Source organism: Tribolium castaneum, chromosome 2, assembly GCF_031307605.1.
Source record: "Tribolium castaneum strain GA2 chromosome 2, icTriCast1.1, whole genome shotgun sequence".
Taxonomy (NCBI): Eukaryota; Metazoa; Arthropoda; class Insecta; order Coleoptera; family Tenebrionidae; genus Tribolium; species Tribolium castaneum.
In genome coordinates, this window is record NC_087395.1 from 24,810,396 (window position 1) to 24,835,196 (window position 24,801).

Genomic DNA, 24,801 nt, shown 5'->3' on the forward strand with positions numbered 1-24,801 from the left:
CACAGCGATATTTACCCGCCGATAAAATTAATAATAAATCAAGTCAAAATTCAAGGCTCTTGTTTATTTTTACCCCCACAACCCTCCCGTGACCCAATTAAGGGCGCCAATCAATAATAAATCCCATTGATTCATGTTCGTGTTTTTGGCAAAAAATTAAACAAGGCTCGATTTACGACGCCAGGAAACATAAAGTAACCGAACAAATAAACGCAAATTTGATCGATTGTTTCGAAAAAATGCACAAGAATTGACTCAGCACTGCTTGACCAATCATGGACGCACTCTTATCTTGTTTTCCTTTAATGACCAATCCAAAAAAGGCAAGTGGAGGGAAATGCAACTAGTCCTGGCATCCGACAGACAGACGTCCAGTCTAATTAGTGCAAGGTTGCTCGAAATTGGGCAAAAGTCCGCCTGAACATTTTTCTAATTGTTCAGGCGCTCTTTTGCATGACTTTGGCCAACCACAACCAGCAGTGCTAGTTTTTGCCAGGGTGTGAAGAATTGATCAAGTAGCGCCGCTTGGTCTTTGAATTGATTGATCAGCGTCGTTGCTTGATCCATTCTCTGCATCCACAATCACCAAGCCAACAATTTGGAGAAAATTGGTGAGTTTTGCGCTAAAACGGTGATAAATTTTGGCGGTGTTACGATGTTCTAAACTATCGAAAGATTAACTGCCACGGGATTATAAATAAAGACTTTATTGCTCTGGGAATAGGAAATTTGCGAAAATTACTTTTTACTTCGATAAAACTTTGCTTATAATTAAATGCGTAAACAAAACAAACAGAACTGAGTGTTTTAATGGACTTAATCAAAATTTCAGGAAAGCTTGTAGAGCTGATTTATTATTTAGAAATTGCCCCATTTTGCAGCGGTCGATCATTTTCTTGTCGCAATAATTCCCAGCACTGTAATGCTCACAAATCGCCGATAATCTTACGGCTTCTAATGTAATCATAAATTTCTCGCTTTCTGTAATCCAATATCGCTCCAACTCTAAACAATCGTCATTCCGCCGTCGTTTCATTAAAGCATTCCGCAATGAATTAAAATTGAAAAATACTCGAAAATTCGAACCGCCCTCATAATTTAAACGTTTCCGTCCGCAAACAAAACAGATTGGCACAATTTTGTTCAACCACCGTTCACGCTCGAGGTTTACAACCCCTAAACCAGCTCTACAATATTGAATTATCAAGATAGACGATTGCGTGGCAGGAGAGAAATTGAAATGCATTCCTTACGAAAATCCATTCCCACGTAATGTCAAATCGGCTCAAAGTCAAGAGAGACTCTAATGAAATTTTTCTTTTTTTTTACAGAACGATTCAAATTACGAGAGGACGGTCAGTAAGTCTGCTGATGCTTTTACGACAGTTTCAGCTCTCTTACTTTCCGTCTTCTTGCGATCGATTGCCAACACTTAACAAATTAATTACGTCGAGATGTGGGTAAGTTTATCGTAGTATTTGTTAGTTCAGTAACCACGAAGCTTCACCAATTATTTATCGCAACATTTATCCAACGGTTTTGTCTAAAATATTAATAAGCCTGGTGTTTACAACGTGATAAACTGGCGATAACGGAATATTTGTGTTTTAGCTCGAAATTTACATTGCATTTGATTCAAAAATACTCTTGAATAGCTATCGATTTTCCCGGTCTGTTTTAATAATAATAATAAATTTGTAGCGAAATGAAGTCGATTCAAAGCGTTTAATTAAAAACGCCTCGAGGTTCATAACACAGCCGGCGTTCTCAAGAGTAATATTTTCCAACAAAGAAAAACAAAAGCTGAAACAAACATGAGATGTGAAAATGTGAAAATCCGCAGTCTCTGTGGACACGGCCAACTTAAGTTGATTTATTTTTCGCAAAATTGAGCTGTAGAGAAATACGGCCTGTAAGTGGTCTAAAATTACCGCGTCCACACAAATAGAACGACGTTTTGGGCCATCAAGTAGCAGATAATCAAGTTGGGAGCGTTTACTTTATGGCAGGTCGAACTAAATTTAAGCCGATGTTTGTTGGCTTTTGCGCTTAATTAACCGAAAAACAACGAGTTCACATCGAGAAAAGCTTTCAGTACCTGCTGCTTCACATTCTCGCTTGAGTGTTTTTTGTAATCGATCGCAGCCGGCAAATGAACTGCTGAAATTTTTCAGGAATTTAAAGCAATGACAATGAGTACAAATCACGCCCATAAAGAGGCAAGACATTGCAGGGTTGCGTGTTTCCGAGCACTTTGTACTGAAACCTGAAACAGCTGACCTAGCTGGAGTTGAAGAGACGCTTATGAAGCCGGAAATGATGGAAAGCATTTTCCGAATCCGGGCCGATTGTGTCTTTCCAGCGAAGTAATTTTTCATCATGTGCTCCAAAAATAAAACAAATCAATGACGTGTTGTTTGTACGGGTTTGAATTTTTAATCTTTGTGTTTGAAAAAAAAATGTTACAACTCGCGTGCACGCTTAAATTTTAATCCGTGAAATTAACACGCACTTTTAAAGCAACTAATTCCAAGAACGGAACCTAATTACCATTCCCGTACACTAAATAAATTCAGTTGTCTCGACTTTAGCCGATTTAGAGAACAATAAAAGAATAAACAAAACCCGAAATAAATTAATTAGGGGGAAAAATAAACGGCGATTTTTCCACCCTTGTAAAGCACACGCAATGTGACAATTCCAGCCGTCTAAAAGTCACAAGTGATTACCGCAGGAAGGAAACAATCCCAATTCTTTCCTTGCCTGAATTTATTTAATTAAGGCGGGGGATAAATCAGCGATTCTATTTTTTTGTCGAACAATGAATTGTAGCGTTGACGTAAAAACTAATTAGCTAGCGCAAACAGAAATTATTTTTACGCCGGTGTTAACTTATAACGAGGTACAATAAAATTAGCCTCATCTATGCACTTCATGTGGGTGTAAATACGGACAAACAAAAAAATCAATCAAACTCCTGAAAGACAATTAAATTTTCATCAAAAAGATAATTTAAGTTTTCAGTTTTTGTTTTATTCATTGTGTCCGGTTGGAGTTGTCATCTGTTGGAAACTTCCACCGGAAAAACAAGCAAACTTCACAATGTCTATTCTTCGCAAGTTGGAGGGAAAAATCCGCTTATCGCTCTCGTATTGGTAAATAAAGTGCTAATAAAGGAGAATTATGGTTAATTAAGTAAATATCGCAACATGAAAATTAATTAATTTCTTATTTCTCCTGAATTAACTGATCACGTTGTAATTACAACTCCAGGTGTTTCGTGTTAATGTTTATGAAAGTTTAATAAGAAGTTTCTATAATAGGAATTTTTTAAATCGATAAAGTGGGGGCACTTTTATTTATAATACTTCCACAATCCTAGTGAGAAAAATCAATTATTTTCCAACGAAAATTTAACTGCGCCCCGCCGATTAAACAAAATTAAAATATCGATTCTCTCGATTCCGCTGAAAGAAATCAATAAATAAACCATCGGTTGTAATTATTTAGAAAAACACAAATCGAATCAATGCGCTCTCCAAACACCAAAATGCGCATACATGACTTTACGTTCTTTCTTACCCCCACTGTCACCAAACCCACCACAAAACCGTCTTTTTCCGGACGTGAAACGCTTGAAAATTTTTCAGCCGCCGCTCACAAAAACACATCCATCATTATTTGATTTATATCGACGTGTGGCCGAGTCATGTGACCTCCTCATGACGAGCGTCGCGACGTAACTGAGGGCTTTTTCAGGTACGTGAAGCGACGGCGTCGACGCCGATACGGGGATGCATCGCGACGCTCCCGACGCTCAACTGTGCACCACTCTTCGGAACATCACCGACTGACGAAACACTTTCGTGCGGCTTTTACATTAATAATACAAACTCAACCATCGATCGCCAATTTCTTCAAATCATTTTTTTCTTAATTTAATTCAAACAATTCAATTCGGGGAAAATTTGCAAAAGCCAGGTCAGGGTTCGACGGAATTTGGCGAAATTCGCGCCGTGGCGCCCTCTCACGGTTTCAGGCCGCGTCGAGCCAATTCCGACTGAAAGTCCAGGTTTTGGCCCGAAATAGAACGGAATTTTTGAATCCTTGTCAAGGTTTTTCTTAGTGACATGATAAAAAGGGGTATCTTGGGGTATTCTCGGACGGTGGGCGGTCGCAATGTAATAATAATGAGCCGTTATGTGACTGCTAAATTGGTTTAATAACGTGTAATTTTACTAGGCATGACACAAAGGGTTCTATTATTTACTGCAAACGCGGGGGCCGGAAAACGGTCATTTGACGTGATTTCAGCGAATTTATCGCCAGTTTCGGGGAAAAACTCTAAACAGAGTCGCTTAAGAAACTCAAAAACTATCTTCCAACGTTTCAATTTATTTCATTTATACTTGTAATCCGATATTTCCTTACATTATTTATTGTCAAAAATGGTGGATGCGCCGGGTTAGTAAATTTATGTTGGTTTATTTTTACTTCAAAGCACAGTGTTTTAAAGGGAAATGGTTAAATTAACTTTGAATGTCTATAGTTTTTAAAATATATAAGGTTTTTTAGTCGGCAAGTAATTTAAATTTAAGGCACAGCCTTAAATTTTACTAACAGAAATTGTAAACAAACATGATCTCTTCGGTCAGATTTTCAGAATTTAATACGACTTTGCTATAAGAATTTGAGTTAAAATTAAGAAAATTACCTTAAAAAAAACGTTTTCTCACATAAAAAATTATATAACGAAAGGAAAAAACTGCAACTTATGATTTTGTCGAAAATTATTGCCTCAAATTCAGCACTTGCTATTAAATTCTTTATATTTTTTTCAAATTTGTCTACAATTCCTTGTCATTAAAATTAATTTATACTAAGTTGCTGCGAAAAATAACTGAACAAAAAACCCGTAAAAAATGCTGCTAGCTCCAAAAATTACTGAAATATAAGGAAGAGACATTTTGCAAAAATCACATGCATTGAGAAAAATGCAAAGTATTTAATGCAACAAATCTATGGTTATTAAATTCAAATATTTTATGTAATAGGCTGAGTTTTTTCACATTTTCGGGTTAAATAATGCTGTAATTTTTTATTAATATCGTGGTTGTTTTATTTACATACTCGGGATATTCTTGAATAGGAATAGACATTCTGTGAATTTTTAACGTCGATTGATTAACAGAAAAATACAAATAAATCGATAATTCAAGTGCAGATAACCTAATTACGTTTAATAAGAGAGATTCGCTTTGTTAATCCACTCCGTTGATGAAATTGGCCTTTGGCTTGTCTCTCCAATCATTCTGTACAATGTCTCTCCAAGATTACAAAACTCAATTAAAGAAAACAATAAAAGCGCCCCAAAAAATTAAACACGAAACTTCCATTATACAAAGAGAAAGAATCCCTAAATTATGAGCCCACAACAACTTCACACACAAAAAGAAATTCAACACAATACACAATAGGCCCGGATTTACAAAGTATCGTCGAGAAATCATTGGCTCGTTATTCCAGGTAGTAAAGGCGAAGAGTCCTTATCGCAACTTTCTCAATTCAATTCTCCTTAACGTGGAATTAATTCAGCACACGCTCTCTACAAGACAATTCGGGCCCCCGCCATAAACCCGCCAATTTGTTCTTTTAGTAAACTTCTGAACGCATCAATCTTTGGCGATTAAATAATACGACGTTTTAATAGAACGTGAATAAAACAACTCGGATTGATTTGACGTGAATTTTACCAGAATCTTTTCTGTTTACTGTCGACGGAGACGTCTGATTGATTTACGATAGAAGACGTTCAAAGGCCTGCCATTAGGCAAGGGGTGGAGGCTTGAAGGGTGGATTTACATAAGACAAAGATGCGGTTTTTGACAAGTTTGGAACTAGTGAGATGTTCGCACAAGTTCGTTTTTTGTGCAAATGAATCATAAAAGTCGTAAATTGCTGACGGTAAGCGATACGTCCCGAATTCGTTATTGTCCCATTCAGAGGCGCAATCAGAAACACATTTCGTGTACCAAGCGCGGGTCTGAGTGAATTTATTGTACAATTCTAACATTCCACTTGACATCTATTGTTTATGCCGAGAACCCTCCGAATCCATAATAATTAGTGAATTCACGCTTCCGCTTATGCAGCCATTAAACCGAATTTGTATCGAATTAATCCCAGTTTTAATATCCGTGCGCGTAAAACCCGCCATAAAAATTCCACATCATTTTTATCAAACGACTGGTACATTATTGATTCCTTACATACTTGGCTTAACTAATTTATAAACGAAATCAATATATTCCTTTGCAAGGACATCGAAACTCCTCCATCTTACTTATTTCCCGAGTAATAAACAAAAATGAGAATTGATGACGGGCTTTTATCCCACGATAAATCCTCATGTGCGCAATTAACATCCGCTTCCTCGCCGGATTTATGACAAGTGACCGCAAGGAATCTTGTTGGAGTTTATCGCTTGTAAAAATTTCGGTTTGTGACAATGGTATTGTCGTGGCTTCTTTATGACGTGGAAATTATGGCGGATGGCGGGCTTTTACGTAACGTGATATGATAAAAGTTAGCTTTCAGCGGCTAACCCACATTCAACTACAACGAAAAAATCCAGCTTTGGCAGAGACAAATCGGAAAAAGGACCATTTGTAAACCACAAAAACAATTTCCACTTCGGATTACCCATCCCCGTTGCTTTTTAAAAATTCCGGTAACAAGCTCCCAATTACCGGAAGCCCGGATTATTTGTAAACATCTTGATTTCGCCTTTTTTTTCAATGAAACCTCAAGTTGGAGCGTGCGCGAGCAAGCCTCCATACAAGAGAAAGTTGGTAGCGAGTTGGACGGCAGTGTGTAAAACGTCGCGACGCTCAGCACGACGCATCGGGACGCCGGTCACGTGTACGCGCGCAATGAGCAAACCCGGACTTTCGTAATCTTACCGGAAAAATCAACGGTAAGTTGCGCGAAAAAGCGGAGCTTGGAGCTTTGTAAATCAATTATGATAATGATCTGGTCGTGCTAGCGCACGTAAATATTATCTGTCTAGTGTGTAGGTAAATTTCCTGACTGAAAATCGATGGAATTAATCAGAGGGAATAATTTATGATTATCAACGCCGTGTCAGTGTCTCTCTAATCCCGAAATAAGTGCGAAAAGTGCGATTTTTCATCAGAATGACACCGCGATGGGCTTTTCACGTCGCTTCGATCCCACCAGAAAATATAATGGAAGCATTACACAAATGACTAAATTTTCATTAAACAAATTGCTGGAATTTCAGACTGAAACGGTGGATTTTTTCCCTTTTGATTGTATAATAAACTTTACAAAGTACAATGTCAATTATTCATCGACGTGTTCGTCTGGAAATAGATAAAATAACACACCGATCGATCTGTACTAAATCAACAAGTTTAAGGAATCGAAAAATCGATTATTTCGGAAAATTTGCTGCCGCATTTACATTCTGCTGACCTAGTTTATTTAAAGTGTGATATTGGGACAAAGTGGTGGAAATTTGAATCTGAATGGCGACAAGTCGCGCATTATTTGAAAGCTCGCCACGAATCATCAAATCGATGAAAAGTAATGACAGTTCAACAAACTATTTTCTCCAGGTTAATGACACGCAGTTTCCAGTCATGCTATTGCAGTTTATCGATTCCAGTGCACCTAAAGAGTTATTTATAAGACGGACCGCGAAATCTATGATTTATTTAGAAAGCAATAACGCGCCAGAACATGCTTCGTGTTTCACAAAAACGAGAAATATGTCCGGTGTGTTGTGGGCATAATTTTATTTCATTTACTTGCCGCACTAATCACTTTCGTACATGCGATATGAATGATTACTTTTGCAGCGCCCGAAATTAATTAAACCGTTGTTTTTCGAATTGTTGCGGCCAAATTAAAGCGGTCAGTTTGGAGGAAGATCAAGGCGTGTTTACGTTTAAATTCGAACAATTGTGTAAATATTTTACACGCGTCTATTCCGGTCTTTGTGAATTATTTACGGTGATCAATATTTTTGATGTTTCGGTAAAAATCAATTTTAGTGGAAAATGACTGGACGCGGTCCAAAAGCGCTGAAACAATAATCATTCGGTTTTTAGTACTGGCAAAATCAATAACTCATTGCTGATTCGGACGAGATAAAATCGTCTCAGCTTGCGGGGCAAAAAATTCTCCGATGTTTTAATCAATTGTTTAAACACTGCTCCCGCAATTAGTTTAAAGTTTCGCTTAATCCCGGCACTCGGTCGCGAGTACAAGCCTTTTCCATTGGATTGATTAATTGTTTGCCGACGTTTTGATGAAGGCAAATGTCTCAAACCGCTTCGTTAGGCGTCGAATCATGAGTACGAAAAATACGAGATAAATTCACCAAGACTGATCCGAGATAAAACCGGAGATTTACTACTGGGGCGGAAAAAAGCCGGACAAAAGCTCTGCCACATTTCTAGTTTCTCGCCCAAGGGTGGCAGGGAAATGAACGTCGTAAATATGTAATTGCGCGAGGGAATCTTCGAATAGTTTGCGATAATCAAGACGGAGGAAATTAAAATGAGTTCGACGAGAAAGCTTCATTAGGGTAAAGTTTCAAGCATTTTCGGCGAAAAAATGACTTGGTTAATTAATCAACACGGCTAAGAAATTGGCAAACTATAAATCAGCCAAACGAGGGCCGATGTTTCATTAAATAAGCTCGATTTTTAACTGAACTAATTGGACGTGTAGTCAAAGTTCAAAGAATGTCGAGTTCATTACCGTAATTATTAATCCAAGTACGAGAAAATTTTATAGCTTTCCGGGCAACAAAGTTGATTTAATGTACGCCGATTTGAGATAAGCTTTTTCGGCCAGAACGATAAATCAAGCTTGAGGTTATCAGGAAACGCTTGTTCTTTGATATATTAATTACCCGAGTTCAGCTAACAGACGTTAATTATGAAGCTTTCGCAAATTGCATTATAGGTGCTAAAAAGCAACGTCGAAATTTTATGTAAATACGATCTTAATTTTAAAATATAAAAACTTTTATCGCGTGTTAAACGCGTGACAAATGTCCCCATTGAGACACATTTTTCCAGTCGGTGTCATAAAGGTGGCATTTTTGCACACTTCCCGGAATTTCCTCAAGAGACTCGCCCGTAAAAACTTATCGATGTCAAAATCACAATTTACGTTGGAGACCCTTTGAGACTGTTGACGGAAAAATGCTGCTACAGTTTGCTCGTCAGTTAAGATTTGTTTACTGCAGCAATAATAAATAAGTGTGTTATTATTCCAGGTCGCACCCTGGGGGTTCCACAGAAGAGTGAGTCCACCCGCCGCCGCAAGTTAGGTCGCCAGAGGCCGGCCCAAAGTCCGTCCCTGGACCAGGCCACACCAGACGGCCATGTGCACGCCGGTATACCGATCATGTAAATCACGCACATTACTGTATAATACACTTTTTCTGGAAAATGATTTACGCGAGACGAGGATGCACAATCCGCAAAACCACCGAAATTTGCATATCAATATCGTGTGTCATTCCAGGAACGGGACTTTTACGAGCACTGCGCGGAATCGATGCAAAATAATTGTGTCAAAACCGAAATATACCGCATTTCTACAACCGGTGTGGTTATAAGCTCTTTACCGCCCTTTTCTTTTCCTTTTACCCAGTGTTTATCACTCCTACCACTAAATTTCTTTCTTTTTCGTTCACAAATTGGTATACTCTTGAGAACATAACACTAGTTTTCACGTTTTATACTCAAAAATCCACCACATCATGTTTAATTCGTTGTTAAAAGTTAACAACGCGGATGGACGAACCAAATTGCTTCAATTTGGTCACGTGATCAGTTAATCACGCATTTAATTGCAGATTAAACTAATGACGCTTCAATAAACCGGTCCTTAGGGTTGATTTACAGAAAGCGAAATTAAGATTTAATTCAGAAATAAACTAATTTGAATTAAGTCAAATATTGTCTCCAATAAAAAAATTAATTGCGATTAAAACGTTCTGTAACCGGCCCTTAGTTTCTTTAATCAGTGAATATATCGTCGAAAATGCTCTAATTTTAAACTATTAAACCGATCACACGTAATGGACTTATTTTTGTAATATTCTTCTAATTTAGTGACTTTTTCTCTGAAAACGCTTTCAAATTCACAGCACATAATACACTTCAGACCTGCTTTACCAGTTTTCCCATTGTTTTTGCATAATCTTTCGAAAAATCTGTCAAAAGTGGCGAATATTTTCTGAATTGCATTGCATTGCAATTAACGGTTTTTAGACTTAATTTAGCATTTTTTTACGTTAATTTGGCAAAATCTTTCGAATTCATCATATTTTCTTATACAAAAACGTTCCAATATCGTGTAAAATAAGCTTCAAAAAAACATTTTGAACTTAATTTTATAACTTGCTGAAATATTTCTGCTCTAGCTAGTGCGAATCAGACTCACAAAAGCTTCTACATCAGCAAAGTATAATGTATTATTCAGTTTTCTGCTTTGTTTTAGCAAACTACTTCTAATTCAGTAAGATACTAAGAAGGTTCCTAAATTCACAGCAATTTTTAGACTTAATTCCTAATTCTATTAAAAAATCAAAATCTATTAAAATTTATACTTATTTTTATTTTTTATTTATATTTATATTTGTAAGTTTATAGCGTTAGAATATCTTCCTAAACAGAAAGACAGTGAACAAAATTTTTCGAATTTCTGGTCAAATGCATTCGAACAAAAGCTGTGAGGTGATGGAAAAATGTTAAGTCTCATCCTTGTTCGATAGAAGGAAAATAAACCCTTGATTTTTAGACCATTGTTATTTTAATTTTCGGCCCGCTGATTGACGCTATCGCACTATCTTGTTTCCGAACTCTTCACCATCTGCACGTTGGCAAAATTTGCATAGACCCTTCATCACTTTCAACCCTGCGAAACCGTCGATATATCCCTATATTTTTTCCCGCCATGCCTCGATCTCGCACCGTCATATTTCACGGCCGCAAATAACTGCTTAGTTTGTAGTTTTTGTGTCTCTAGAGCCGGTCCTTTGTCCTAATGAAGCACGATCTCGAGAAACGTGACGTTGTCATTTCTCGATGATATCCAGAGAGAGGCTCCTCATTAGGGCTCTATGTATATTAGATACCCCGTTTCATTGTTGTGTTTTGTATAGAGTGGGACGTGGGCCACGGCGGCACGATGGAGGTGGAGGTCCGCGAGGAGGCTTCGCCCGGAACCAAGTCCGGGGACTCCACCGCATTGCTGGTCAACAACACGCCTGCCTACCCCATGGCAGGTAATACTCCAGCATTTTTAAAATTCCCAGCTTGCAGTCGAGTCAAACGTCCCGAATTACAGCCTTTGTCTCCCGAGGGCTTCACATAAAATGCCGAACAATTCTATCTCGGATCTTCATCTCAACTTCGCTTTGATTCTCAAACTTTTTTAATTATTGTCTATGTGTCACAATGTGTGGGTAATAAGCTCGATAATTGCAGCAAGCTTTAAACTTTGTAAACACGTTTATGAGGGGTTTTATCTGCGACATTTCCGCGAGTTATTTACGATGGAGTGCAGGAATTAGTTAAATTCTGACGTGATTTCAAAGACTCTAAAAACGACATTGTCCCCGCTCATTCACCCGACTGTGCTTAACGTATGCGATTAATCCTTCACTTTGAGCGGGAGATTGGGAGCAATTAAGCGAGGATTTAATTGTAGTTGCAAGATGCGATTGGGCTAATTTAGATTAGAAATGAACTCGAGTGTTACACATTTACGGTCGGATCGATTGTCGCACCTTATTTTGTCGTTAAGACAAACTTTGGTGCACTATAATTTCCATAAATGGGAGTATCGGAGTCGGAATAAAATTACAAGTTTCTCTAATCGATATCGAAAGCCATTAAGGAGTCACAAAGAGCCACAACATATTGTGTTTCCGGTCGCGGTTCACTTTATTGATTTATTACGATGTTCTACCTGTATTTGATTAATTACCGGTCCGTCATTGTCACAAACACTGATATTTTTTTGCCTCGGGTTCTAAAAGTTTAAATCCGTCTCTTGCAAACGCAAAAGTTGTTTTCATTTGAGCTTTTAACGTAATGTACCGGTAAACGAAGTCGTTTATCCTTCACCATCTAGTGCCACCTTCGCTCTTCCATTACGTTAAAAGACACCATGATCAATTATTTAGGCCATAATTCGACCCTCGCCGTTTCAATATTTCATCGCGAATGCAATGGCGGCTTACGAAATAATTCAATACTTCGATATTTTTTCCGAACAAATTATTTTAATTGTACACTTTTTCTGTTTTTCACTCAATCGATCACTGTTTCTAAAACAAAAGCAGTTGGATTTTTCACCAGCGGTTATGCTTTTTTGAGTATTCAAAAGCTTGTTCGAGCTTTTGCTGGACCAACAAATCAGAAAAAAGCTTTTTTTGCTAGTTTTAAACATGTTTTGCACCATTAGTGTCATAATTTTGTTAAATAATAGATGAGCCAAAAAATCAGTAAATTATTTCAACAATGCCACTTTTTTGACTTCGTCGAGCGTTTTAATTTATAGGTTTTCCTGCCAGAAAATAAAGTAAGTAGATTTATATTTGAAAAACTTCTAAATTTCTCTATAACGTCGCAAAAAATCACAAAAATCTAGTTAAAATAAAATTTCTTACGATGTTTACGTGCATTTTAGCTTGTTTTGCATTGACTTGCAAATACTTGCAGAATTTTGCCAACACATTTTGACCAAAAACGTAAAAAAATTCACAAAATTCAACTAAAAGCGACATTATTTTAACCTTTTTTAAGTGTTTCAGCACACTTTTGATCACAAATGCAAATAATAAGTATTTTTCATTTTTTGTCAAAAAAAAGAAAAGTCGTCAAAGAAGGTCGAAAATGGTGTTCGTTTTAAATCACAAAATTATGTCGAAAAAGTAACTTTTACCTCTTAGGAGCGTTTTAGTACGTTTAGTACACTCAGAATTTTGTCAAAATTAAGCCAAAAGCGCCGAATTTAACTAGTTTTTTCATAAGTTTTCACCAAGAGGAGTCCAAAAATGCTTAAATTAAATAGATAACGACGTTATTTTTGTTTTTCTCGAGTGTTCCAGCACACTTTTGATCCACAGCTATGCAAATTCTTTGGGTCGAAAATTTTCCCTTTTTTCGGGGTCCAAAATGTTGCTTTTTCTAGACGGACCGGTGGTGATCGTCCGTGTCGAAGAGGTGCTGCTCGTGGTCCTCGTCCTCATGATCTGGGTGGCGGCCATCGCCCTGTTCTTCAACCGTTGGGGCAAAATCCGCATGTTGGAGCCCTACCAGCCCAAGTTCCACCAGCAGCCCCATCGGCCGTCGTGCCCCTTAGCCCCCCTTAGCCCCCCAGCACCCCAAGTGAGCAACACTCTGCCCAGGGCGCAGAAACCGACCACTGTACGTTCTAGTCATGCGTAGATTGAAGATTAGAGCACCTTTCATTTATTTATTTTTTCATAATATAAATCGGAATCGGTGGAGCGTTTTGGTTATTGACAGGGCAATTACACGCCTGCCACTTGCGAAAAGTTCAATGAAACAAGCCGAAATTTACACACAAACAACCACCACATTTTTTACAAGCCACTCGTTTTAATCAAACGGACACCACCGATTCGGTTTAATTAAAAACGCACGCTAGAAATGTAGAGTAGGTTTCTACACGCTGGCACATCTTACGATTTTTTTGTTCGTTTAAATAGGAAAAATCAAGCGCCAGAATGTGAAACATCGCATCCGTTTTTAATTCGGCATAATTGCCGCAGCAAGCCGAATTACCATACAGATGCGATTAGATCATCCCCAATTTTGTTTTTATTGGAAAGGGATTTTTTCGTAACGAAATTGAACCGTAAAACTCCAAAGCCAGGATCGGCGTTTTTATCGCTAATCTCGCCCGTTTTATTCCCTCCGTCACATTGTGATGATCGAGCGAAAACTTGACGCTTTTAAAAAATGCAACTGCAATAAGGGAAAATGAGAGACGATGCAAAAAACGACGAGGGCGGGTTTCTTTGTTGTTTTTACGTTGAAAGGGATTTTTGTTTTAAAGCCGTCACCTTGCAAGGCCCTCCTATATTCAATAATAAAGGCGACAAAGTCGATTTGCTCGAGTAGAAACCTATTTTCCGGCGAGGTGATAAAAAGATGAATGATATAGCGGAGAAAAGTCGTGTTGGGGAGCGGAAGGTACAAATAAAGCCAATAATTAATGGGCTATAGAGCGTAATTAGCGATTATCCCTTGCGAGGAGGAATAAATTAAAACGAGTGCAATAACGGTTTTTGTGGCCAACCCCTAATGGATGATTTTTTTGTAAATTTCCATTCTATTTTTAAAGCCTGTCCTTCGATATTTTTTCACTTGTGTTTGTCTTGAATGGAAAACCTGCATAAACGTCAATGCTTTCCCAGTTAATGGGCCATAAAATTATTTGTACAACTCGAAAAAACCGTCTTGTTGGAACAGCAATTTAAAAATTCAGTTCGTAGTTTTAGACTCGTTTGACGTAGAGCCCTCGGCATAATGATTTCTTTGACCCTTCAATTCACACGATTATCTCAAACTTAATTACAAATCCTTGAAAGTTTCGTCATAAAGACGATAAATACGTCACTGCTGACGCTTTTCACAAAATTTTGTCAACTCGCACCAGAACCAGTTACAAATATGCGGGTTTGAATAAAAATGTGATTAATTAAAACAGGCAGCAAAAAACTATATTAATCCAAACTTGCAAACAAATTTTTTCCTAATTCCGTACCTAAATTAAAGTTCACAATTCAAGGCTGCAATTAAGCCGAATGAAACAATCAATCTCACAGGAATTTTTGTATAAGCGATCAGGAAGTGAACATAGGAAATTTTTGGAACTATTTAATCTCATTATAGTTTTCAATGTCACAAGAACGCATCACCATACAATATAGTAATTATAATAATAATTAATAAAACGGAAAACGTAGCTAGTCCCCTAATTAGTTTAGGAATAGAGACATTCAGGGCCACGTTTGAGGAAAAGGAAGTTTGCATAAATTAGAACAAGTTTCGTTCGTTTTTTTGTCACACTGCAGATTTAATTATGTTCGAAATTGTAAACATCACTTGCAGCAAAGGATGTCCTTTTCGAAATACAACGTCAACGCCATGACTGACCCTTTGTCAGCCCTTCCATCGCCCATTATACGGAGGCCGAGACAAAACTCGGTGTTTGTTGGGAGCTCGACGATGGCCATCCTGAATCCGCCCCCTCGACGCGTCAAATCTGCCATCGATATCCAACATATGGTCGTGAACGAACACAGTCCCACATCACTCACAGGTAGGAAAGGTACATATCGCACCCATTACTTTTATTGCACCCAACGCGCTGTCCAACAAAATTTCACTTTTTCCCTCCTTTGTTACTTTATCTGGGATGCTTGAGAAAATCCCGACTATGAAGCGAAAATTTGAAAATAACGACCACGAATGCGAATCTTTTTAAAACAGGACTACAAAGTAACTAACTACACCGAGATTATAAAAAAATATAAATTAATGACGGACGGGACACAAAAAAAAACACATTTTTATCGTTGAACAATCGTTATATTTTAAAATAAAAAAAATAAGTGCCAATAATAATAATTCAATGAATAGAATTTGAGGTCTGAAGAAGAAAGAACAATTAAAGTTTCGAATCGTTGCCAAAAAAAATCATTCTTTTATTCCAACAACATTTGCGAGAAAATAGCTTTGCCATGCTAACAATAACACTTGAAAAAAGCAAAAGAAAGTGGTTTTAATCACCCCATTTCGGCTTAAGAAAATTGGACAGTGCATTAAACGATAAAATCAAATCATTATATCATTGAAAATGTGTAGGTTCGGTGATTCCCATCCTCAACCGCGACCGGCGGCCCTCGATCACCATCGAGCGTCCCCGCCACCGGCCGTCCATCGCCATCCTCGACCGCCCGCCGCCGCCCGCAGCCCGCTACCGGCGTTCGTCGTGCTTCGTGGAGCGTCCCTCGCGCCCCCACCGCAACTTCATCAGTTTCGAGCACCCCATCGTCGAGCGCAAAATGTCGATAAACATCGAGCGACCATCGTGCAGCTACCACCAGCAGCCCATCGTCAGCTTCGAAGCCCACGTGGAGCCCGCCAAAGTGGACTTACCGCCGAAACTACCGAAACTCTCGCGCAGTTTCGAGCAACCGCCGAAGGAACGAACGCGACCCGAACGCATGGCGAACAGTCTCGACGTCAGTTCGGTCAGCTTCGACCGGCGCTCGAGCATCGTCGAAGAGGACCGATCTTCGCCGGTTTTCATCTGTTTGGACGAAACCAGGATCACGGCACCCTTGCTCGAAGGACTCAAAAGCTCCGACGTGTGATCCGAAAATCGTATTTTTCTAATTGTTGGTGCTTCAGAGATTTATTTTTTGACTCGGAAGCCAAGGCTAGTGAGATTGCCGGAATTGGACGCACTCACACGATTTGCTCAAAATATTTCAAACGTTTATTACAAAGGCATGCCTTTCTACAAACTATTCGATCTATGCCAAAACTTGCCGGCATATCTAAAAAATTATATCATATTTATCTCTCCTCTTACATTATCCTTTCATTAAGCGGAAGCTTCGGAATGGCTAAATAAAGCAAATAATTCTTGGCACAATTCCATCCGATTCGTACAACAATAACACACAATATTTAACATGGATGTACTTATTAGAACTGTATTCTATTTTGATATATCGCTTACATAGGACCAAATCGCTTTGTCTGAAGCGCCCGCCACATATACAGGGTTAGTCCGCCAAAAGTATATTTTTACTACATCTCAGAAATTCCTTTCCAGGTCAAAATCCTCAGTTATTGTACATTCTTAATATTGTTTTTTACTTTAATAGTAAACGACCGCTTCTTATTCGTTTTAGTGTCAGGTCAGGTCAGGTCAGGTCAAAAAAGTAAAACTTTTACTGTATGGTCATAAAAGTTGTCACTTAAAAAACATTGGTTATGAAAAAAAATATACATAGGGAAAAAATAACTTAATAAAAAATTCTTGTGACAGGCTCACCCTGTACATGTCAAGGCGGCTGTTTTAACAAAGCACTAGATGAAATATTGATCGTATAATCAAAATTTCATAAAGCTCTACCTATTCTGGGACCTAAGTGTAGATTGTATTTTTAGATAGGATAGTGTTCGATTTCGATAGTAAAGCAGAGGCGTACCACAGGGGGGCGTACCGTATTTTAAATGTCGCGATTTTATAAGATTTTAGACCAAGTTTAGCGCGTACCGACTTATTCTAACTGTGTATCAACTAATAAACATTATATTAATGTATTTGAACTACATTGTTATAAATTAGTTACGACTGTCTTAAATAAAGTGCTGATCAAGGAGTCATGCGTTTTATTGGCAAAACAACACCCATTAAAATTTCAACTCAAAAAGTCACTTCAGTTGAATGCATAAAAAATCAATTAAACCAATTGTGTTGACCTGGACGAAATCAAAGCGCAAAGTCACACAAGGTAGGTTTAAAATCGGAAACAATTTCCTACAATTACCGAAAAAAATCGTAAATAACATGCGATCATTCCGAGATAATTCCGACGATTATCTATGATCAACAACATTACGAAATAATTACGTTTTTATTCAAGCCATGGGCTTTCCTAAACAAGTTCACCTCACGTTTTCCACGGCCCGAGCCAATGTCAATGTCTCGCATTCCACAATTCCTCGAAATTTTCAATTCGACGGCATTTTGTAATGTGGGTCTTTGAAATATTTTTAGAATCACGAGTGCACTGTGGGTCGAATCCATTCATTGTCTTTAATTAAAGACGCGCAGTGTTGGTGACTGTGCCGATCGAAAATGCGACGAGAAAAATATTGATTTTAAAACGTAACAAACGTGCGGTAAATAAATATTGGCGCAAAATGGGCAAAACGCTCTTTCGGTTACGTAATTGTTATTGAGATGAAAGTCATCATTTTTTCTAATAGTGTGCACTTTAAATACAATGCAAGTTTGCCGCAAGTGCAATGCGCGATGCAACTGCATTTGAACAATTTGATAAGTTGAGATGTGCGAGCGGACCGCAGACCAGGTAAGTGTGGGAAAATTGATTCACCTTGTATTCTTAACAGCAAACGGTTAGTGATAAAGTTTTCGTTAATTTCCGCTATTTTTAGATTCGGGACGCAAAAGTGTAGTAGTGAATAGTTAATAACTCTAATAACAATAAATTGTAGACGTCCATTTTAATTACACAAGTTGACATGCTGATTAAATTAATGGACTTTGTTTATCTGTTCGGTTTTAATGGAAAAAGTATTTTGCTCGGATGTTATTGTTATTAAACAAACTTTATCTGTAACAATACGCTTGTATTTAAAAGAGTTGGAGATACTACTTAGTATTATTGGGTTCAAATTGCGGAAGACAGTCAAGATCAAGTTCAGTTTGGAACGCATTTTTGCTTTTATCAATAAATGTGGGTTAAAACAGTGGCTAAGTATGATTTTTCCTTAATTTTACGCGCAATGCAAAATAATGCAAATAAATCGGAGCAAAATTTTTCAACAAAAACGCGCTTTTTTAGTAAAATTTTGCCGAAAATGAACCAAAAATATGCAAAACCGACTTCAAAATTCACTGAGTTTTGTCGAAAATTGAGGTTTTTTGTAATTTATCTAGAAACCAATTACTCCAAAATCTCGTCAAAAATCGAAAAAACTAAAAATTTTGACATAGGTCCAAATGATGTCTATTATGTATTTACTCAAAGATAATCTTGCGTTTTTCGAACGCTGAAGAACATTTTTCGGTCAATACTCACTGTTTAAATACAATTTAAAAAAACTAAAAATACATATATTTTTGCATTTTTCCATTATTTTTGGTGTTATTATTTGTATTTTTTGAGCACATAAACACGTTCTCTGAACGAAAAATCTGAGCGAAATGGAAATATATTTCTTTATTATTTTCTAAGTATTTTAGGACAACGCGATAATTTAGCAAAATTTCGTCAAAAATTATTGAAAAACTAGGAAAATAAAGCAATGTTTACTTTTTTGAGTGTTTAAACACGTTTTTGAGATAGGAATAAAAATATTTTTTAGTCAAACTTTTTGCCGCTTTTGAGTTTTATTCATTTGTACATTTTTCAATAAAAAACCCAATTATTCTGGGAGAGTCCGTGCAAATTAAATCGAAAAATCGCCGACTTAAAACGAAAATAAAAATTTAATTATTTTGCAAAATTTCGTCAAAAATTACCCAGCAAATCGCTGAATTGGGTTAAATATGATGTTCTACTTGCTGTTTTCGAGCCTTATTTAACCAACTTGTTGAGATTTTTTCGCGTAATTTGGCCAAACTAACAAGATAAAATCAAATTATTATTATTATATAAATTATTATCAAATTATTTGACACAATTACATTTTTTGGCAAAAATTGTCAAAAAATCGCAGAATGGAGTTATGCACATTTTTTAAGTAACAACTAAAAACACAATTAATTATTTTGAAAAATTATCCAAAAAAGTCCAAATCTGGTCGAACATGGTAGGTATTTTCGTGTTTTTTTGAAATAAATACATTTTTGGCCAATTATTAAATTATTTTTCTCTGTATTATTTTGTGGTACCTTTTTTAACCAAAAAAAAAACACAAATTAACTCGCAATAGATAAAGATTTGTTAAAAATGAAACTTTAACACAGATGATAAATAAAAGAATTTGCTTTATTCGAAATTTTATGCACGTTTTTGATGTCGTAATGTAATTATTTTGCAAAATTTTGTAAAAAGTAAAGTAAATTTACCAAGTCAAATTTTCTTACGTATTTACCAAATTGCGTATTTTTTATCAAAAATAAGTAACGAATCAGTTCAAAAAAATAAATAAATAAAAAACCGAAAGCTATAAACTTTTAAATCATATTTTTCTAAACAATCTCTATAAAACTGTCCAGACCTGTCCCAGAAACAGAGCCAGTTTGATTTTTCCTTATTTTCTAGCGCAATTCGCTGGTAGTAAACATAGCCTTGAGACCACTCATTTCCACCTTGATAATGAACTAGATAAAACCATAAAAACGTAAAAATCACAGTGATAACCTATCAATAGATTGTGTGTGCTGGTCCAAAAATCGGTCAATCTCATGTGAGTTAATCAAATCATCTCGTATAATCGCGTGCACGCCCACATGTCATCTTTTCCGTTCAATATTCAAATTTTCCGTCCGAGCGTATTAGCCACCCTATAATCGTGGTGTTTTCCTCAAAGCGGTGCAGCCACTGGCCGATACCTTAATAATTTAATCCAATTTCCTCCGGTATAAAGCCACCATCAGGCACATTGCATCAGCAAGTCGGTAAAAAGCTTCCAATTAGTCCGAATTTGTGATTTCGCGTAAAGTGAATTAACGAGGGGTCAAATGGTGCTTCACCTCCGACTTAATAACAAGCACTCGCTCGGATCTTTATTAGGTTGTTGTTCTAAACCATGAAGTGCAGCTAAATGCCAGCCATGGTGAGTCCTTCCCACAGGCTTAGACCGATTTCGACCCCCCACTTATTTTTTTCGTTTTTAATCAGCGTCCAGTGATGCTTCCCTTTTCAGGTCACCAGAAGAACCTACAGCATGAAGTCCACGAGGTGTCTGCCAAAGTGTGTGTGCGCGTTTGTGGTGTCGGTGGTTTTTATTGTCGGCGGTTTTGTGCTTCCGTTTATCTGGCCAGTGATTTTGAAATATTTAATCGAGAGTAACATGGTGTTAATGCCGACTTCGCACGCTTTTGATATCTGGAGGAAGTTTCCGACGGCGTTCCCCATCGATTTCTACTTCTTCAACTGGACGAATCCAGAGGACGTGTACAACAGTTCGGTGAAAATGAAATTTCGGGAAATGGGGCCTTATCGGTACTCGGAGACGAAAGAAAAGGCCGATATCGTTTGGAATAAAAACGGGACGGTTTCGTTCAGACACTTGAAGTTTTGGTACGAAAATCGGGAGAAAGGAAATATCAACGACGAAATCACCACTGTAAATCCAGTCGCTTTAGTAAGTGCATGGATTCGCTAATTAGGAAAAAATGTTCCCGCATTGTTTATGATCTTGTGACGTACGGAAACATGGATTTTCTCCTTCGTTGAAAAACCCGATAACAACATTTTCATGTTCATTTCTTTTAATTATCGGGGGAATGTTAATATATTGTTTTAATTTGATTTAATCACTTTGTGTCAAGGTAAGTTATTTCCCGAAATTGTCTCGTCCCGAAAGCCATTAAATTTATTATTAAATCTGATGGAGAGCTTTCAACGTGTTGTAAACAAGTTCCAAGATAGGGATCTAACGGTAAAAATGTCTAACGTAGCCAGGAGTGATTAATGAAATTGAAAGTTAAATCAACTTGAACGCATTATGTTTCAATTTCTGGATTATTTAAAATTTAATTAGTTATAGGCTAATATTTCAAATGTGGTGTTGCTGAACCAGGAACACGCTGCATTTGATATTCAAATTAATTCACTGTTTTTTCAATGAAATTGCATTCGCACTTCCGAAAAATAAACTACAAAATAACGTACAAGGTCTCCCGGGTGAATTAAATTCACAATAATCAAACCAACAAATACAAAATTAATTAATTAATTAATTCCGAGGAATAATCTACAATTAAAAAAAATTACACGAAAAACAGTAATTTTAATACAAAAAAACTGTTCGTCGGTTTTCGTTTTTAATTTATAATATCACATGATTATCTACTTAAAAAATTTAATAATTATTCTCGGTTCATTAATAAACAAAAATGTGGACTAAATTATTATTCAATTGCGTCTTAAATTAGTCTGAAATTATACCAAAATTATTCACTATTTCAGTAGAGCGCACTGAAAAACGTAATTAAAAGGACTATAATTTTTATTTAATTTCGGAGGAAACAAAAATCTTTAACAATTTAAAATTAATTCAAAGCAATTAAATAATTGAAATTCATTCCCAATTTATTAAAAATAATTATAATAATAATAATAATAATAATAATAATAATAATAATAATAATAATAATAATAATAATAATAAAAATTTGCTTTTTTCTCGACCTGCTCTGGACAACTTGATCATTATTTAATTATGTTTTTTAACTTTAAATCACATATACAGGATAATTCGTAAATTCATAAGTTTCAAATCTTTACTTGAATGGTGATAAAAGACACCCAAATAAGTTAATGACAAAAAAAAACTTTAGATCAATTTTTTAAAAAAAGCGGAAACAAAAAATCGTGCAGCATTGAATGAACAGCTGTTAAAAAATCACCAATTATCTTATCTTTCTTATTTTTAACAATCACATCTTTTAAGTAGATAATTTCGGTATTCGTTGTTTTTTTAAACTTGTTGTTCCTAATTGTTTATCAACAAATTTTGTAATTGCTTCTGAAAATAAATGACTCACTATTTCAACAGTATTTTCCCTGAAACTGCAACAATATACCTCTGCAAATGTTCTAGTAAAAAGTAATAATAAATTAAATGCTAAAATGTGGGTCAAGAATTCAAAATAAATGTGAGTTGTCAATAGTCTATTTTACGAGTACATGTGACTGAAGTCACACGAGAAAATTTCATAGCAATATGACCTCAAGCTCGAATGTGGTTTCTTAAAATTATTTGTCGATGATGTTTATAAAAATAATTACATTAGGTGACATAACCACGACCTACCTAATCCAGTTATTTTGCATTACAGTTTTGAAAATCTTGTTAAGTCGTCCAAAATGGAGCAAAACCTCTCATGGGAGAATTAACTTAATGAACAATACTACAGAGTTGTAAACTTCAATATTGATCTTAGGTGGTGTGTATTTTAGCAACAATTTCTGCATACCTGATGTTTAAATTTCAAGACTGCGTCATAATCAATTTTGTTTCATCGTTTTCCCACCGAAATTACCCCGTAATTACTGCTAGATTTTAATTACAGTTTTTTTTTGCAGTCAGCTGCCTACTCCGCGCGCACGTGGGGTTACTTAATCCGCCAAGGCCTCTCCTTATCCCTGTCCAGCATGTCCCCAACTGTCCACATCACTAGGTCCGTGTCAGAGATGCTTTTCACCGGCTACAAGGACCCTCTGATCACCCTTGCCCGCTCCTTGCCCTTTCTATCGGGCTCTTTGCCACCTTGGGACAAATTCGGTTGGTTCTACACCGTAAGTAGTGACACAAAAACCGAGTTGCTTCTTATGGAATGGCCTTGTAGCGGAACGGATCAGCGCATTACGAAGGCATTTTTAACATGGGAACTGGAATAAACTCCACTTTTGGTAGACTGTACAGTTGGAATTATTGGACACAAACGCCTTATTACGAGGGCTCTTGTGCCATGGTTAATGGTTCAGCGGGGGAATTTTTCACCAAGCTTGATAATAAATCGATTAGTTTTTTCTCGCCGGATTTGTGCCGGACCATGACGCTCAGGTACTCCGGGCAGAGCGTCGTGAATAATATACTAGGGAACAAGTACGTCGTCGACAGTTACATGCTCGATAATGGTAACATTTTTTTTACTAGCAGATAAGAAATTTTGCGGCACGGCATATCGATCTGACCCCAATTATGCGATTTTTACTGAAAATTTCCAAACGCAAAATTCCGATTATTGTTAAATTAAACGCAGCTACTGTTTAATTCAGTTTTCATGCCACTTTGACCTCAATTAATTTTCGTCAGATTAGTCAGATTATTTTGTGTACAAAATACTAGTTTGTTCCCTGATCATGATAATTTAGATAAGATTTTAGATTCCTGCGTTTTTTCGGAAAATCTAAAACTGGGCAATTTTAGGCACGATTTTCCCGGAAAACCGCTGTTTCTGCAACGGCGAATGCGTGCCTTCGGGCCTAGTCAACGTTTCGAGCTGTCGTTTCGGCTCACCATCATTCGCCTCACTGCCGCATTTCTACCAAGCAGATGCCTACTATACCGACTCAATCGAAGGCGTTCGCCCGGAAAAATCCAAGCACGAGTTTTTCCTCACCCTGGAGCCAGTAAGACACTAAATGCCTCACTCAATCGCATTGAAACTATTTTTTAGACCACCGGAATTCCGTTGGAAGTCAGCGCCCGGCTCCAAATTAATCTACTAATGCAGCCCGATTCCGGGATATCGTAAGTTCGTCAAGTCCGGGTGCCCGGAATCGTACAGGGAATGTTTTAGGTTGTACAAAGGCGTCCCTAAAGTTTTTGTGCCCATTCTATGGTTCGAGCAGAAAATTCGGATTCCGGACGGTGAAGCTTTCAAGTTGAGATTACTCCTCAATCTTCCGGTGATCTGCACCGCTTTCGGGATTATCCTCGTGTTTGCTGGCGTGATTGTTGTGTCGTTACTTGTTTATAAAATATGCACGATGAATTTGTGCGGCAAGAGAAAAGAGAAGTTGTTGTACGCCGACCAAAGTATTCCACTCAAAATGGACCGGTCGCTCGAAATTGTTAAAAAGATTTGAATTGTTGTAACCGAATTGTTATTTATAATAGATAATTATTATTGTAATTTGTTATGTTAATAAAAATTTGTTTCTATTCTTGTCTCAAAATTTTTCCCACCTCACCTTTTTTCCTTTATAGTTATTCTAAAACAAACAAAATCTGCAATTTACATCAGGCGAAAAAGTGGCAATTTCTATCACTT

The 24,801-nt window shown here is 37.0% G+C and overlaps 3 protein-coding genes and 2 non-coding genes across 23 annotated transcripts in view; 4 read left to right on the forward strand and 1 right to left on the reverse strand.

The window, feature by feature from the left end:
* The window catches only part of LOC664106 (uncharacterized protein), a 54,093-nt gene that overhangs the window by 15,895 nt on the left and 13,397 nt on the right, over positions 1–24,801 (reverse strand). For 2 of the 10 annotated variants that reach the window (XM_015983729.2, XM_015983735.2), the window contains exon 1: positions 3,583–3,843. The exons of 2 other annotated variants lie outside the window; for them this stretch is intronic. The gene's annotated coding sequence lies outside the window, so the exon portion shown is untranslated. Of the gene's footprint in view, positions 1–3,582; positions 3,844–24,801 lie in introns of those variants that run through there. 6 more of the 10 variants (XM_015983736.2, XM_015983734.2, XM_015983728.2 and 3 more) reach the window with 5 other exon arrangements.
* On the forward strand, positions 341–17,482 carry LOC664114 (uncharacterized protein). 7 transcript variants are annotated; one of them, XM_064355030.1, is made up of 7 exons: positions 341–611; positions 1,332–1,460; positions 9,314–9,446; positions 11,210–11,332; positions 13,246–13,481; positions 15,195–15,414; positions 15,951–17,482. In XM_064355030.1, the coding sequence occupies exons 4-7, from the start codon at positions 11,236–11,238 to the stop codon at positions 16,460–16,462; spliced, it is 1,065 nt and encodes a 354-aa protein (XP_064211100.1). In that variant the 5' UTR covers positions 341–611; positions 1,332–1,460; positions 9,314–9,446; positions 11,210–11,235; the 3' UTR covers positions 16,463–17,482. The 7 variants fall into 7 exon arrangements, with proteins under 7 accessions (XP_064211100.1, XP_064211099.1, XP_064211101.1 ...); XM_064355029.1 differs by having other exon boundaries at positions 341–1,460; XM_064355031.1 differs by lacking the exon at positions 1,332–1,460.
* Mir3862 (microRNA mir-3862) lies at positions 385–474 on the forward strand. The gene has a single exon (NR_038708.1). It is a non-coding gene; the product is annotated as a microRNA mir-3862 (primary transcript).
* On the forward strand, positions 491–583 carry Mir3863 (microRNA mir-3863). The gene has a single exon (NR_038712.1). It is a non-coding gene; the product is annotated as a microRNA mir-3863 (primary transcript).
* On the forward strand, positions 17,923–24,692 carry LOC664123 (protein peste). Of its 4 annotated transcripts, none has more exons than XM_008200108.3 (7): positions 17,923–18,196; positions 20,721–21,161; positions 23,108–23,320; positions 23,371–23,662; positions 23,955–24,157; positions 24,205–24,278; positions 24,328–24,692. In XM_008200108.3, the coding sequence occupies exons 1-7, from the start codon at positions 18,173–18,175 to the stop codon at positions 24,614–24,616; spliced, it is 1,536 nt and encodes a 511-aa protein (XP_008198330.1). In that variant the 5' UTR covers positions 17,923–18,172; the 3' UTR covers positions 24,617–24,692. The 4 variants fall into 4 exon arrangements, with proteins under 4 accessions (XP_008198330.1, XP_008198332.1, XP_008198331.1 ...); XM_008200110.3 differs by lacking the exon at positions 17,923–18,196 and adding an exon at positions 20,041–20,261; XM_008200109.3 differs by lacking the exon at positions 17,923–18,196 and adding an exon at positions 20,268–20,630 and having other exon boundaries at positions 20,703–21,161.

Coding starts and splice junctions, on each gene's coding strand:
- LOC664114 (XM_064355029.1), top strand. CDS start 11,236: ATGGAGGTGGAGGTCCGCGAGGAGGCTTCGCCCGGAACCAAGTCCGGG. Junction 13,482..15,194: donor GGGCGCAGAAACCGACCACT/GTACGTTCTAGT, acceptor CATCACTTGCAG/CAAAGGATGTCCTTTTCGAA. Junction 15,415..15,950: donor ATCACTCACAGGTAGGAAAG/GTACATATCGCA, acceptor GAAAATGTGTAG/GTTCGGTGATTCCCATCCTC.
- LOC664123 (XM_008200108.3), top strand. CDS start 18,173: ATGTGCGAGCGGACCGCAGACCAG. Junction 18,197..20,720: donor GCGAGCGGACCGCAGACCAG/GTAAGTGTGGGA, acceptor TTCCCTTTTCAG/GTCACCAGAAGAACCTACAG. Junction 23,663..23,954: donor CAGTTACATGCTCGATAATG/GTAACATTTTTT, acceptor GGGCAATTTTAG/GCACGATTTTCCCGGAAAAC.